The sequence below is a fragment of the Callorhinus ursinus genome, unplaced genomic scaffold (genome assembly GCF_003265705.2).
Source record: "Callorhinus ursinus isolate GAN/ISIS: 27379988/994484 unplaced genomic scaffold, GSC_fseal_2.0 scaffold1, whole genome shotgun sequence".
Lineage (NCBI taxonomy): Eukaryota > Metazoa > Chordata > Mammalia > Carnivora > Otariidae > Callorhinus > Callorhinus ursinus.
This window is the reverse complement of record NW_027397063.1, coordinates 318,067-333,862: the sequence shown is the minus strand read 5'-3', so window position 1 is coordinate 333,862 and position 15,796 is coordinate 318,067. Positions and strand designations below refer to the sequence as shown.

At 36.5% G+C, this 15,796-nt stretch overlaps 1 protein-coding gene and 1 long non-coding RNA gene across 4 annotated transcripts in view; one reads left to right on the top strand and one right to left on the bottom strand.

Moving 5' to 3' along the window:
* DYRK1A (dual specificity tyrosine phosphorylation regulated kinase 1A) overlaps positions 1–15,796 on the top strand; it is a 150,276-nt gene that overhangs the window by 52,835 nt on the left and 81,645 nt on the right. For 2 of the 3 annotated variants that reach the window (XM_073890089.1, XM_025871446.2), the window contains exon 2: positions 2,410–2,495. The exons of the other annotated variant lie outside the window; for it this stretch is intronic. In XM_073890089.1, the coding sequence (XP_073746190.1) occupies positions 2,486–2,495 (10 nt within the window). In that variant the 5' untranslated portion in view covers positions 2,410–2,485. The remainder of the gene's footprint in view (positions 1–2,409; positions 2,496–15,796) is intronic. 3 annotated transcript variants of the gene reach the window in all.
* Positions 1–15,796, bottom strand: part of LOC112823637 (uncharacterized) — a 43,975-nt gene that overhangs the window by 13,263 nt on the left and 14,916 nt on the right. The window contains exon 2 of the long non-coding RNA XR_003208082.2: positions 7,321–7,414. This is a non-coding gene — a long non-coding RNA (uncharacterized lncRNA). The remainder of the gene's footprint in view (positions 1–7,320; positions 7,415–15,796) is intronic.

Here is a 15,796-nt window from a genome sequence, read left to right as displayed (position 1 = left end):
AAGTACGTTTGGTGTTTGCTGTTACCTACTGTCATAAAATGCTGACCTGATATAAACATTTTTTTTTGAAAAGTGAACAACCTAAAGGATATATGGAATTATCACTAGAATCTTCATTTAAAGCAGTCCAAGGTCAAGATTTAAGGAGTTTTAGCATTGCTCAGTAGGTGATGGTTTAGTTGCCGCATATGAAGGCAGCAAGTTTTGTAACTTGTAGAGATACTTTACCCTTTGCTAAAGGCTGCTTTTCAAATGAGTAGTAATTAATGGTTGACTTGCCTAAAAGATATCCTTTTTAGGTTCAGACAATATTGATGCATGCTTCTTCTGATCCTTAGTCAGATGCTTGCTCTCCTATCACTTGGCCCGCCCATATTCTTACCTATAAATATTTCGTACAGTAATGGGATAATCTGCTAATTTCTAACTGCTTTTAATAGAATAAAAAATGCTAATGGTTCATCTGATTCTGCTTTTTTCTTATGAAGTCCTTTGGTATCAGCAGTATCTATCCTGTTGAAACCATTGAAGTTGGTAAAGTGTAGATAGCATTGTAAGTTAACATTTTATAGTTGAAGAATGGGATGTTGAGAACCTAAAAGATTTGATAATATATAATTCATAGCTGGAGATTTAATTCACATTTCCTGTCCCCATGGTCCATGCTAAAATCGTAAAGACCATTTGTGAGAGAAAAATGGTTAGAAAACTATGTCTTTGAAGTAAAAATTGTTACTCTTGAGGCTTCAGATACTATTACTTTTTGGAATAAAACTGTTTTGATGTAGTACTTTAATGTTCATCCATCTATCCATACACGCCCCAAAATGGGTACCAGTTGGTCCTATGTCTAAGGTTTTACCATAGCATCTAAACTGGAAACGTGGTTCTTTAGGAGTGGAATCTGGAATATAGGTAATGATTTTAGACACAGGCAGTTCCTAAGTTATAGATAATTCATACATGTACATCCCTGTCCCTGAGCTGCTCTTCCAGTTAGTGCTATTTGGAGTACAGACGTCTAGCTTTTAAAGAACCTGGGAGTTCAAAAATAGAAGGAGAAATGAATGAAGAGCAGAAATATTTTGGGGAAATAAATATACATTCAAATCTATATTATGACCATTTACCTAAAAATGTTTTTCTTCAAGCGACCTTGGTCATTTTAAACTTTATTTTGTAATGTGATTAGAATTCTACTAATGAGGGGTTCATTTGGACTAACTAGTAGCATCCTTGTTGAAAATTGCAAATATGAAAGTAAATTATTTCAGTCCAGTTGATTTCTTTCTATCACATACCTGAAATGAACCACACTGAGGTAATAGGAATTTTGGATGGTAATTTAGGAACACAGGACTACTTAGGAGAAAGGATTGGGAAGCAGGATGATTGGGCTTCCCTAAGGTAAAATTTAGGGTATTAGAGACAGCAGGAGTTGAGAGAGTGCTAACGAAGGAGAACAACCTATTTTAGACTTTGTTCAGATAGGATCGAGAATTGGTTACCTTTCGGTATTCTCAGGGTCCCCAGTGCTCATGATCAATAATATCTTTTGGTATCAGTAAGTTTTTTTGGCTGGCTTGGGAACTTGGCCAACATAAGCAACATTGTGTCATTAGTAATATTTATTGAATTCCATAGTATCAATTTAAAAATAATTTTTAGACTCAACTTATAATAAGTTCGGTTGTAGCCTGTGCTTGTCCTCCTCTCTTCTATTATCACCTGCTCTCAGTTGATAACAACATTGAGGTTGCTTTTGCTTTCCTGTCAGTCATTATAAATTTTGCTGATCATTTTTCAAATACCAATGGAAGCAGTAAGTAGGAAGTACAGTGAAAGACTTACAGTAAAGTGTAAGAGAAGCCACTTGGAGAGCAAAAGCAAATGAGGGCTTGTGGGCTTTAGGGAAGCAGTTGTTAGCAGTATCTCAGAACTTAATTTACACATAACATTGGTAGATTGACATATTATCTTCCCTGTAAAAGCAACTTGCATTACCTCTGCTTACCTCTCTGGTAGTAAGCCACGATGAAAAGTGAATTCATATTCATACTGATTTGTGAATTGATGGATATTACAAAATGTGAATTTTTCCCAGATAAATTATATAGAATAGTGGAGTATTGACTGTTCATTTCATACCTAGAAATGCCTGAAGTTTCATTGGTAGTAGGCAGATTTTGAAACTTTTTCTCCTTGACAATTGAATACTTTACATTTTATATATATAATTGATTTTCATTAATAAAAATTATTTTCAAGTAAGCATAAATAAATGTTAGTAAACGGATTTGCAGTAATTTTATCTCTGTTTTGGGGAATGTAGTTACATTAGATGTTCCTCAATAGGGGTAATTGTCTTGCATCCTTATCTCTTATCATAATCTGTTTTTCTTCACACAGTGTTATAGTTTTGCTGCTGGACTCTTCCCTCCCTCCCCCCACCCCATCAGGATGATATGAGACTTGAAAGAAGACGATGCATACAGGTGACTCAAGTTTTGAAATACAGTAAAGCTGTGGCTGTCTGAGCGAATGTGGGAACTGGTGCTGTATTTTGAATGGGGGAGCTTTCTGATAAACAGCATTGGGGGGGAATTAAATTTAGATCAATAAATACAAAGTTAGTTGGAATATTTACTAAACGACTTTGGGAGTCCATTTGATAGTGAGTTACAGTGTGGTATTAATACAAGTACAGCATAGTGATTGCTAGTCTTGACCTTTTTGAAAGTGGTTGGTTGGCTAATACTTTGGTGAGAATTGAAGGGTTTCTGTTAAAAATAAAATATTCACTAGTATTCACCTTTATGGTTGAATGTGTGTGTCCTTCAGATCCCCATTAAAATAGAGTGAATCTTTTAAAGGCATGTGGAGTAGGTGTTAGTAGTGTATCTAAAATAAGACTGACAATTAAATTAAGGATGTTACACCCATATGTATGATTCTTTGGAAAAAAATGGTCTGGGATTTTGTTTTTCTTCCCCCTTGTTCCCTCCATCCCTATCTCTTTCTCTTCTTTCTTCCCTTTCTCCTTTCCTTTCATCCATTTGTTATTTGTATTTATGCAGGAGAAGCACTATAAAGGCATTTCTGAAAGAATTTTTTGGATTGCTTTATTATTAATTGAGGTGATCTTATTGATGGAAAATGGGAAACTGGAGGCTAGCTCATCTATGGCTATGTTCAGACTCTTGAAAATACAGTGTAGCTAATGGATAAAGTGTTAACCTTTAAACTTGTATGTTCTTTAAATCAGACTGATTGTGAGGTGTTTTGTTGAACCAAGTGGCTTATATCTACAGACTTTGTCAGGATAGTCTTAATTGGATTATATTTATAAACTGTTTGAAAAATGTGGTCTTTAACTGGAAAAGAAGTAACTACATAAACCTCATATAGATACTTAATCACATTATTGGTGTAGCTCTTAACATTTTGTGACTAGTTTTTGTTTTTGGTGATCTTTGTTTTCTAAAGGAAAAAATTACCTTTTTGACTTTAGAGTGGGATTTAAAAAAATGACTATTATTTTGAATGAAGAAATATGTTTGAATATATTTTTAAGTTAAATTATAGATCAAATAATACTTTATGTTCCTGAGGGACTCAAAGAATCTGATGGTAATTGTTTTTTAGGTAGAAGGTGACTGAGTAATCCTCTGTGCCCCATCTCCGATGGGCGCGTGTGTGTCTGCCTAGGCAAACTAGAGCTGCTCCGCGTGCGGGTTCTGGCTGAGTGGCCGAGAAAGTCAACATGGTGCTCAGCCTGAGTAGCACCGTCGTAAAGAAATAAATAGGAGTATTTACAGAGAAATATTTTAGAATTTTATGAACATTTTGTTGTCAGATTTTATAAGTTTGGCCTTTTGGGGCAGGAACAGTTTCTCAGCACTGTCAGCTCCTGGATTGCTCGCTGGGCAGTATACTGCACATTGGCTATACCAAGTAGATGCTCACTTTCAGCTGAGGTCAGTAGAGGAACAAAGTATTTTTGGGGTATCTCATAGATTTATCCATGAATATTAATGATTTTGGAGATTTTCCCTGATGAAATTTTGAGGTGGCAAAGTTGCTATTTTATTTCTACTTTAATCTTTACACGATACGAAGCATTCCCAAATAGCTCTTTTTCTTGAAGGGCTTATGGATGAAGTGGGAAATATCTAAAGAGTGAATACCATTTATAAAGGTTACCTAGTTAATTTTATGAATGCTAGAAGACAAAAAAATTCTACAGAGGTTAGATATATGATATAATCCAGTCTCTATCATTTGGCCTTGTATTCTTTAAAAACTGTCAACATTTATTGACTTATAAAGGAAAAAAACTCAAGGAAGATCTAGCTTTCTCTAGTATATGTATTAGCTCTTGGTGTATTTCCCTTTTAAACAATTTGCAAGTTAATAATTGTTTTTGGACATAAAATTAGCAGCTGTCCTAATCATCATTAATTAATGCAACAGTTTGCTCTTGTATTACTGTGCACACATTTTATTATACTTCAACTGATAGCACTTTAACACATAAAAGCTCATAAGAAGTTTTTCAGTGAAAGTTATTTCTAGAATGCTTATGCATACTTGAAAGTGAATATTCTGTTTTCCCTAGGCTTTCATTGTACTGACTTTATGTTGGTTAGCTGTGATGATACCCTACTCTTTCATACCATTTCATTGATTAAGCATGGGTACAGGGATACCAGAAAGGTTATTGAAGTAGGTGTTGACTGATGATTGGTTTTTCAAAAGCAAAAGCTTTAATAATAGATTTTTACTGAACACCAAGCCAGAGTCCAACTTTGATGCATCTCTAGTACTTGTGTATATAGGTATTCTTGTACTTGTTTCTTTTTGCATATTTAAAAATAAGAATACAAATAAAGTAAAATTAGATTATTTTTTAATTTTTGGATGAAAAAATTATTTGTGACCGAACATTTATTTGGTTAACATTTGCTTTGTACCAGGTACTGTAACATACTGTAATAGGTGCTCTGCTCACAAGGGTCCCTGTGCTTAGGAATCCAGGAGCACAGTTCAGTTGGAGGAGGGGGCAGATATGTAAGAAATGATGCAGTGGATGGTTATGATAAATCATGTTTTTAAGACTTAATGTATTGAATTTAAGGCATCTAGAGTAAAAACAGAAAATACTCTTTGGTTAATAGTATTCGCAATAGTGGCCTCACCTGACATCCACATGCTGATGTTACCAGGGTCTGCATTTGTGTCCCATTCCTTTCTCCTGAGCTCCAGACTATGTGGCTGCCTCCTGGATGTCTCTTCTGCACACACCCCTTCACTCCCTTTCATTCCCTTAAGAGATGAGTGACATTCTACCTAAGCATACCGTTATCCTGGGAACCTAGGAACATTCTTTACCCTTTTGAATTAAGACGTAACCAGATTTCATTTATTTGAAGGATGTAGAATCACTCAGTTCTGAGATTGCATTTGCAAGATGCACTGTCTGTGAGATTACTGTGTATATTAACATAAAAGCCCTTGCATTTTTTTCAATTTAACTTGATAAAAGGAACTCTCCCCACCCTTTTTTTTGTTGTTTATGCTCATTAGCATCCAGTGGGACATAATTTCTGGAAATCTGTTGGATATAGCAGTTGATGCCATTCTTTATTTTGTTGACATGGGCTTCTTTAACAATTAAAATTGTCTTTGAACAACAGTGATAGGCTAGTCACTTTAAAACTTGAAATAGTTCTAGAACATACAGAATGACAACTCTTTTAGGAGGAATGCCTTGGAAATTTATTTTAAATTGTGCCGATTTGTTCATAGGGTCATTGTCATATTTGTTAAATGTATGAATTTAAGTGTTTAAAACTAATATGGCAAAATTTAAAATTTTAGATTCTCTATTTAAAAATGTGAGTTTTGTAGGGCAAGGTTTGCGTACTTCAGCTATCATAGGAGTATGACATATATTATAGAACAATTAGAAGCCAGATCTGTAAATTTAAAAAAAAGAACTTTTAAATCTCACTCAGATGCAGGGTGCGCTGTGTTGGGTTTGTACATTGAAATATTTGGCACATATTGCCAGTTGCCTCCTTTTGGAATTGTTCTTCACACAGTCCTGTGCATCTGATCTTTATGTGTTTTCCCTTCTGTAGCTCCTACTCATTTCTTAACCGTGGGCTATCAGATTCCATTCTAATAATTAACAGATTTATTGTTTTTGGTGAATGATAAACTCAGTGAATTTATTTTTGCTCTCAGATTTTTACTTTTTCTCTCTTATTATTTAAAAGTAATACACAATCACTGAAAAAATTTGGAAATTTATAAGAATATAGGTAAGTAGAAGGAAATATACCCAAAGTTCTGTGTACTTCATTCTGGCACATTCCCTTTCAGTTTTGGTTTTCTGTGCCATTTTTGACGCTCAGGATGGTATGCTTGGGTTAGAATGTATTTTATATTATTTATATCTTCTCTTTTTTGGCTTAGCATTATATCATAAATATTTCCCTGTGTCATCAAAAACGTAACTAACTATAGTGATCTGCTGTCATTTTAAATTTGAACCAGTCTAGAGCATTCAGAACTATAACTGTCTTCTGAGGGTGAATTACTTTTAGAAATTCATTTTAAAGTGTGCTGATTTGAGACTATTTCATTATATGATCATTTCCTAGTTAAGTTTGATATCTCTTTATTAGACATTGCTTTTTTTTTAAATTTTTCCTTTCCGTTTTTTTTAAAGCACTAATATCTGTGCATAAATGTTTGGTTGTATGTTAAATTACTTTCTTATAATTGATTCCTAGGAGTGTAAGTATTGGGTTATAGAGTTTGGAAAATTTTAAGGCCCTTGATACAACTTTTCAGAAAGTTTTTTGTTAATATGTACCAGTTTACACTCACTAGCATTACATGAATGTGTGTCTTTTAATATAACTTTGTGAGCATTGAGTATTATAGTTAAAAATAACTCTCTAATTCAGTTGGCAAAAAGAAGAATCTCCTATTTTAGGAAATACGAAAGTAATAGTGTATACTTAGCGGAGGAAAGAGTTCCAAGTGCTTCTGAAATGTATAATAAAGTAAGTGGCGCCTGGCTGGCACATTCGGAAGAGCATGTGACTCTTGATCTTGGGATGGTGAGTTTGAGCCCCAAGTCAGGTGTAGAGATTACTTAAATAAATAAAACTTAAAAAAAGAAAAAAGAAATGCATAAAGTAAGCAACAAACCTAAAAGTTTGGTAGATATTCTCCTTCCAGGATTATTTCTTTCTAGCAAATCATTTTTAGCTAATGCCTTTATAGTGTTTGCACACGTTTGCTTACCGGTTTTTTTGTCCCACCTGGTCTGACAGTTCCTCAAGATCAGAGGGCTGTGGCTTATCTTTCTTGTGTGCCCCGTGTCTGTGTAGCAGGGTTCCTGGGACATAAAAGTGGCTTAGTGAATCCTTGCAGAAAGAATAATTTTTGCCATCCTAATCCCTAAAAATATCTTAATGTGAATGTTTGCTCTAATAAATTTCTTAAAATTGTTTTAAGACTTCCACTTTATTTTCTCTTTCATTTTCCTTTTGTATTTCGTATTTTTATTATTTCAGCCTCTAATTTCTAAGTGGAAGCAATTAATGATTACATCCTGTACATATCACGTAAGAGAGCATTTGATATATATGGAAATGATGGGAAACCCAAGGTTAATCACATTGCAAAGTTGCATTTCTTGGTCCTTAGTGCTTTTATTCTAAAGTAAAAGCAAATAAATTGATCTTTGTTAATTTTAGATTTTAGGGGGGGCGCCTGGGTGGCTCAGCTGGTTAAGTGTCTGCCTTCTGCTCAGGTCATGATCCCAAGGTCCTGGGATTGAGCCCCGCATCAGGCTCCCTGCTCAGCGGGGGGCCTGCTTCTCCCTCTCCCTCTGTCGCTCCCCTTGCTTGTGCTCTCTTGCTCTCTTTCAAATAAATAAAATCTTAAAAAAAATTTTAGATTTTAGGGATACTTACTAAATATACCTCCAAAAGAATGTTTGAGCTCTGAGAAGACAGCAGGGCATAGTTTTTTGAATCTCTACAGCTTTCTCTAAAAACAGAGTAGCTAGAACGGCAAAACTAAAAATTCACGTTCAGCTACCTCTACAAGACTAGGTGAATGGTATCCCCACAAACCCTAATATAATGGGTGGCAAATATCCAATAACGACAAGACCTGCTTGATGTCAGCATTTCTACAGAGGGATGCAGAAGGAAGCAGCGGGCTATCTGAAAGTCCTGAGAACAAAAAAACCTCAAGATAGCCACCAAAAACTCCCTGGAAAGTGTGTCAAGCAAGTTTGAGAACAGCAGAGACTAAGATGTTTCTCAGTTCCCAGTATATAAGGGATGCACAGGAGTTCTTTGGGGTCAGAGCTGTCTGGTCCCTATGAACTTTCAAAGCCAGCTGAAGCTCCTTCCTGGCCAAAGCCCCACTCTTAAGGAGACACTGCTGGGAATAGAATCCACATTAAGCAGGATGGAGGCAGTAGAGGCAAAGGGAGAAAGGTCAGATGAAGTGGGAGAAGGTGAATGCACAGGAGACCTCATTTATGAGGCTGTATTTCAGTACCCTTCATAAAAACAGGAAAGGCCTATTACTAAACACAGAAAAGCTAGCTCCTCCAGTTTTCTTGAAAATTTTTTATTTTATATGAAAATGAGTAACAGACAAGGATCATAGTCAAATTTCCGACAGAGGGTGTTTTTTTTTTTTTTTTTTTTTTTTGAGAGTGAGCAAGTGAGCCCATGAGAGAGCACAAGCAGGGGGAACTGCAGAGGGAGAGGGAGAAGCAGGCCCCTGCTCTGAGCTGGGAGCCTGTTGTGGGGCTTGATCCCAGGACCTTGGGATCATGACCTCAGCAGAAGGCAGACACTTAACCGGCTGAGCCACCCAGGCACCCCTCCCACAGAGTTTTTGTAAGAAGAAAGGAATAAGGAGCAGAATAAATATTCGTGAAGACAATGAAAGCGTGCCAGAAAGAAATGTCCATGGAACTAGTGAAAACTATAACCTAATGTTTCAGAAGAAACCCAAGTAAATTTAGAAAGTGATACAAATACAAAAGCAACATAAATCTGAATAGGGAAGTCTTAGAAATGTGACAACTGAGGAAAGAGAAATTAAAAAAAAAAGTCACTAATGAAATGAAACCTAACCTAGAAGGAACACAAGAGTGAAAAGCACAATGGAGAATTTTAGAGAAACTGAAGAGAAATAAGAGAAAAGAAATTAAAAACTGAAGAAAAATAACCATCTAGAAAAAGATGCGTTATTAAAGACAGTAAGGTGTCAACTGTAGAGTAATAAGAGATCCCGAGGAGGAAGCAAAGCAATGAAAATAAGTACTAATAATTGAAGTAAATTTCCTGAAATAAAAGATTTGCTACCGCATTTGGAAAGGGCGTGTTGTATACTTATGTAAATAGATACAGAAATGACCAACAGGCAGATATATTCTTTAAAAATTACTGGACTTGAAAGAAAAGAATCTTGGGGTATCTAGGTGAAGACCCAAGTCATTATGAAGGGGAAAAAATATTAGATTATCTGATTTTGATAGCAACACTTTATGCCAGAAGCAATGGAGTAACACCTAGTATTCTCAAGGAAAGCAAAAGAGAGCCTGGAGTTTTATATCCAGCTAAATTGACTAAAGTATAAAAACAGTGTTATGAACACAATATGAAGTTGGGGAACTTTTGTTTCTTTGAACACTTGAGGAATCTACTAGGGAGTAAACTTTGGCAACCAAGAAGACTTTAGGGACATGGATATAAGGGAAGTGTTACTCAGATGCTGGTGAAACTTACACCAGGTGATGGCGTGTGTGACTGTAATATATAATGCCGATATTCTCTTCTCTGAAGGTGCAGTACCAATAATCAGAAAAATAAAAGTAGAAGAAAGTTGCTGTTTGCTTCATAGTTATTAATGGGGAGTGAAAGGATATTCAAATCAGATGCCTAGAGAAAAGGAAAGGTAGCGGGGAGAAAGTTACTAACTAAATTTCTGTGCTGTTTCTAAGTAGGGGAATCAGGGCATACTTCTTCACCTCAAGACACATAAAAGAAAGGAAAATAGAAGGGATCTGGGGGTATGATATAAATACATTAGTATAGAACTAACCATCAGAACAAAGTACAAGCTCCAAATCTCAGTTTCTTCCTATGGAGAATAATACCTCATAATACATGGAGTGCAGGGTGCATATATCACAGTTGTCCAAGAGATGTGCTCTTATTTTTGTTATTAGTATTATTTCCCCGTCCAGTTATTACCATACTGTTTATGCATATTTGGGGCTTGTATTTTCTTTTCTTTTCTCTTCTCTTCTTTTCCTTTCTTTCCAAGATTTTATTTATTTGACAGAGAGAGAGACAGTGAGAGAGGGAACGCAAGCAGGGGGAGTGGGAGAGGGAGAAGCAGGCTCCCCACTGAGCAGGGAGCCCGATGCGGGGCTCGATCCCAGGACCCTGGGACCATGACCTGAGTGGAAGGCAGACACCCAACAACTGAGCCACCCAGGCACCCCTTTTCTCTTCTCTTCTCTCTTCTCTTCTCTTCTCTTCTCTTCAAGATTTTATTTATTTATTTATTTGACAGAGCAAGAGAGCACAAGCAAGGGGAGCAGCAGAGGAAGAGGGAGAAGCAGGCTGATGTGGGGCTCCATCCCAGGACCCTGGGATCATACCCTGAGTCGAGGGCAGATGCTTAACCAACTGAGCCACCCAGGTGCCCCAGAGCCTTGCATTTTCTTAAATTTCTCCTGTATTTGAGAAATTGACATGTCTTCTCAAATTACATGTTAATGTCTCAAATTTTATATTATGCTTGTATTATCAGAATTACAGTCAATTCAAATTTATATCTCATTTATGTAATTTAAAATTTGTGTTGAAGGGCTGTTTTATTTATTAGGTGTTAAGATTATGCAACTTTGTCGTCTACAAGTTGGACTTGGAATTAGGCAGAAAGCATTTCCAGGAGCAGGTAGTAGGGAAAAAATGTGATGGGTAAAGGTTTTTTTTCTGGGAACCAAGTTAGCTCAAAATAAACATTTTGCTTTTTCATAATTATGAAATGATTAACATCCATTTTTATCTGAATATAGTAGAAAGATATCTTGTCACAATTATGCAGATCTGTTGTTGAAAGATACCTGAAATACTTAAGCTCTCTTTTTTCCCCATTCATATGAGACACGTTTGTAATGTTTTTCTTTCTTTGAGAGTAGGGACTTTTTCCAACCCCTCATCTTTTTTATAAGGTGTGTGTGTGTGTGTGTGTGTGTGTGTGCGCGCGCGCGCGCGCACATGCACATGCATAACTATCCTATGAAATATAATTTATGCACCATAAAATTTATGCATTTTATGGGTAAATTTGAGTTTTTATGGAACTCACACAATTGTGCAGTTATCACCACCACAATCCAGTTTATCTATTTTTACTTAAAAATAATTCAGGTTCAGATAGAACTTCTGTAAAGAAGAAGGTGAAAATCACCAGTAATCCTTTAACATTCAGGTAATAATCATTGTAATTTTTTGGTATATATATTGCCTGTTACTTTATGTGCATATGGCTCCTTCAGACCATATTTAAGAAACAAAATTGGGGTCATATTTTACTTTTTATAGTCTTTCAAAATTTTAACATTTCTCCATCGTTAATATTATTTTATAGTATCATTTTTAATGGCTAATTAGTATTCTGCAAATCAGTTACTATTTAACCTATTCCCCATTGTTGCTAATTATTTCGTAAATAATGTTTAAGTGAACATTACTGTGTAGTTTGCATTCCTCTTTGATTTATTGCCTAGGTCCAATTCCTCAAAGTTGCAGTTGTTGAATTAAAGGATAGGTACATTTTTACAGATTTTTGAACATATTTTCAAATATCTTTTTTTTTTTAAAGATTTTATTTATTTATTTGAGAGAGAGAGAATGAGAGACAGAGAGCACGAGAGGGAAGAGGGTCAGAGGGAGAAGCAGACTCCCTGCTGAGCAGGAAGCCCGATGTGGGACTCGATCCTGGGACTCCAGGATCATGACCTGAGCCGAAGGCAGTCGCTTAAACAACTGAGCCACCCAGGCGCCCTCAAATATCTTTTTTTTAAAGATTTTTATTTCAGAGCGAGTGAGTGTAGGCATGAGCAGGGGGAGGGGCAGAGGGGGAAGCAGACTCCCCTCTGAGCAGAGAGCTTGGTGTGGGCCTTTTATCCCAGGACCCAGGGATTATGACCTAAGCAGAAAGTAGATGCTTAAATCGACTGAACCTCCCAGGCGCCCCTCAGATATCTTTTTAAAGTACAATTTATGCTTCTACCAGTTACACATCAGTATTTTCCCATACTCTAAAGTCCTGGGTATTTAAAAAATGTTTGCCAGTTTGATAGATACAACTACTTAATATTTAATTTGTATTTGTTTGAATATTAGTGAGACTGAATATGTTCTATGTTATTCATATGTTCTGTGGGCTTCCTTTTAATATTCTTTGCTGGTATTTCTTTTCGTTTTTTTTTAATTTGTAAGAGTTCCTTTTTGAATCCTTACTATAATGCCAAGAACTATCCTAAGCAATTTACATTTTTTAAAAAAGATTTTATGTATCTTTTTATGTATCTTATGAGAGAGAACGAGTGGGGGTGGGAGCAGAGGGAGAAGCAGACTCCCCTGCTGAGCAGGGAGCCTGATACAGGGCTCCACCAGGGACCCTGGGATCATGACCTGAGCCCAAGGCAGACACTTAACTGACTGAGCCAGCCAGGAACCCGCAATTTACATTTTTTAACTCATTTGCTCTTCATGGTAACTTTGAGTTAGGCATTATGATTAACCCCACCAGAGAGGAGGTCTCCTGCCCAGGTCACAAAACTAGTATGGATGGAGCTAGGATGCAAACCAGAGCATGATTCCAGGCCCTTAACCAGTATGTTCCTGCTTGCTTACTGCTAATAATACATTTTCCAGTTTGCATTTCTAATTTTTAATTAAATTAAAAAATTTTTGTTACAGTATCATACAGGATTTTAAAGTTTCTGCATGGAGAAACTAGGTATTATTTATTAGTGTAATACCTAGAACATAATAGATTCTTAAATTTTGTTGAAGAAATGAGAATAAACCCATTAATAATCTGTTGTTGGTGATGACCTTTTATTTTCTGTATTATATTTCCTCTTTATTTTCTGTATTATATTTCTGTATTATATTTATGATTCCCAAGGGCTTCATAAATAATTTACTCTTTGGTTTTGATAAAATATGATAAGCTTATCTGTATTAGCTTTTCTGGAAAGTCTGTGGGAGTAACTGCTGCTTTAAAAAGGTACGTGTGGGGGCGCCTGGGTGGCTCAGTCGTTAAGCGTCTGCCTTCGGCTCAGGTCATGATCCCAGGGCCCTGGGATTGAGCCCCGCATCGGGCTCCCTGCTCGGCGGGAAGCTTGCTTCTTCCTCTCCCACTCCCCCTGCTTGTGTTCCCTCTCTCGCTGTCTCTCTCTCTCTCTCTGTCAAATAAATAAATAAAAAAAATCTTAAAAAAATAAAAGGGTACGTGTGTTCTTAAGCAAATGTGAATTGTGAAGAATGTGTATTATTGACAGTGATTTGTATTGTAGGTTCAAGTGTACTAAAGTATGTGTTTTGGTTCTAGGAATAATTTGGTGGAGTTTGGTTTTTGTAGTTTCAGAAAACGGGTAGATTTGACCATTGTTTCAAAAGATTTTTGAATAATTTTGATTTACTTAAGTAAAATTCTTTAAAAGGAAAGCCCCAACTAAGAAAGCTAAAGTAAAAAGTTACTGCTGTTTAAGGTTTAGATAGTGTAGATCAGTTCCTCCAAAGGTGTAATTTAAGATTTTACTTCTTGTAGGTTTTCATGCTAGTCTTTTAAGAAAATGTAGCGATCTATATCATTATAAAGATCTGTGTTAGAGATTAGATTAGGGAGAAACACAAATTTTTCTCCATTTTTACACACCATCCACAAAATACACTACATGGAATCAGTTACTCAGTAAGAAGATACTTGAAAATGTAAATATTTATCTTGCTAATACAAACCTAGATCTGCTTTGTATAAAGTTATAAAAGCTAAAAAAAATGTGTTGCTGCTTGCTGTTTATCTTATCTGTTTGTTATAACCAGTCCTTCAGGAAGTAGTATTTTTCAGCCTATGTTCAGCTGACATGTTAAATTCATATTTGTACTTCTATATTAAGCATTAATTACTCAGTTTACATGTGTATGTTAGTAAAATTTACTTTATAATCTCACTCCTTAGTGGTAAAATCCTTTTTTTTTGAGAGAGAGTGAGCACATGGCGGTGGGGCAGAGGGAGAGGGAAAGAGAATCTTAAGCAGGCAAGCAGGCTCCATGCCCAGCTTGGAGCCTGATGCGGGGCTCGATCTCATGACCCTGAGATCACGGCCTGAGCTGAAATCAAGAGCCTGATGCTTAACTGACTGAGCCACCAAGGCACTCCTAAAATTGCTTTTAATCTTAAATCTTTAAATTCTTCCTTTGGTTACTTCTGTCACTTTAAATATAGTAATGTTTATAACCCTGTTTTAGTATTTAAAAAAACTAATGACTGTCCTCCCAGAAAGATGAAATCAGATAGCTCTCTATACTACTTCTCGTCCTGCCAATTTCTGTTCCTCTTTTAAAGTTTTTTTCTGTTGGTTATTATTAAAATTTTATTTTATTTTAAAGATTTTATTTATTTGAGAGAGAGAATGAGATAAAGCACGAGAGGGGGGAGGGTCAGAAGGAGAAGCAGACTCCCCGCTGAGCAGGGAGCCCGATGCGGAACTCGATCCCGGGACTCCAGGATCATGACCTGAGCTGAAGGCAGTCGCTTAACCAACTGAGCCACCCAGGCGCCCCTTATTAAAATTTTATAAAATTGATTTAAACCTTTCTTTCTTGACCTATCACTTTTAGACAGTTTCTCTTGATTTCCCAAGATGCGCAGTGAGGGTTTTAGTACTTTTTATATTTCTTCCTACCTCAGACTTTACCGTTCAGCTACTTTTACATGGTATGGACATAATTTTACTCACATACACATCCTTCCTTAACTATAATTGAATTCTATGTTTTGTTTTGAGATTCTTTTGAATATTGAAAACAAACTGTACTGGAAAAAGACAGTCTATTAGGACCTATAGAGAGGGAGATGTAATACTGTGTCATTAAGTTTGTTCCACTCATAGGAGAAATGTTAACCTTGGGACTGAAGGGTAGTGTTGCAATGTGTTGGTTGATTTTGAGATGATTTAATTGTATGATATTGTATGAGTTGATACGCATTCAGCTTTCACTAGAAAGTTTTTTAAAAGTCTCAGATGCAGAGTAATTGTTCATGACACTTGTCACCTTTGGTCTATGCATGACCCTTTCATTCTAGTATTCTAATAATAAATACCTGTGAGCCCTGTTGCCCAACTCGAGTCTGAACTTCGTCTGCCACTGTTCGCTTCCCTCCCAAGTTGAGAGGGCTGCATACAGATTCGGTGTTTGTGGTGAGCCATTGGACCGGCATGCTTCAGTTCAGTGAGTGTGAATTGGGGTCCTGGCAAGAAGGTTCTCATTCTTCCGTTGCCAGGTTGAAGGGGCCCCAGTGCGCAGTGTGGACTGCTGCTGTCGCCTGTCTAGCCCTTCCTAGGCACGTGACTTAGCATTCTTACGGGGCATTTCTCTGGTTTTTGCCCCGGGGTGACTGTTTCATTGGCTGCAGTGGGTACTTCTTACAGCCATTAGGA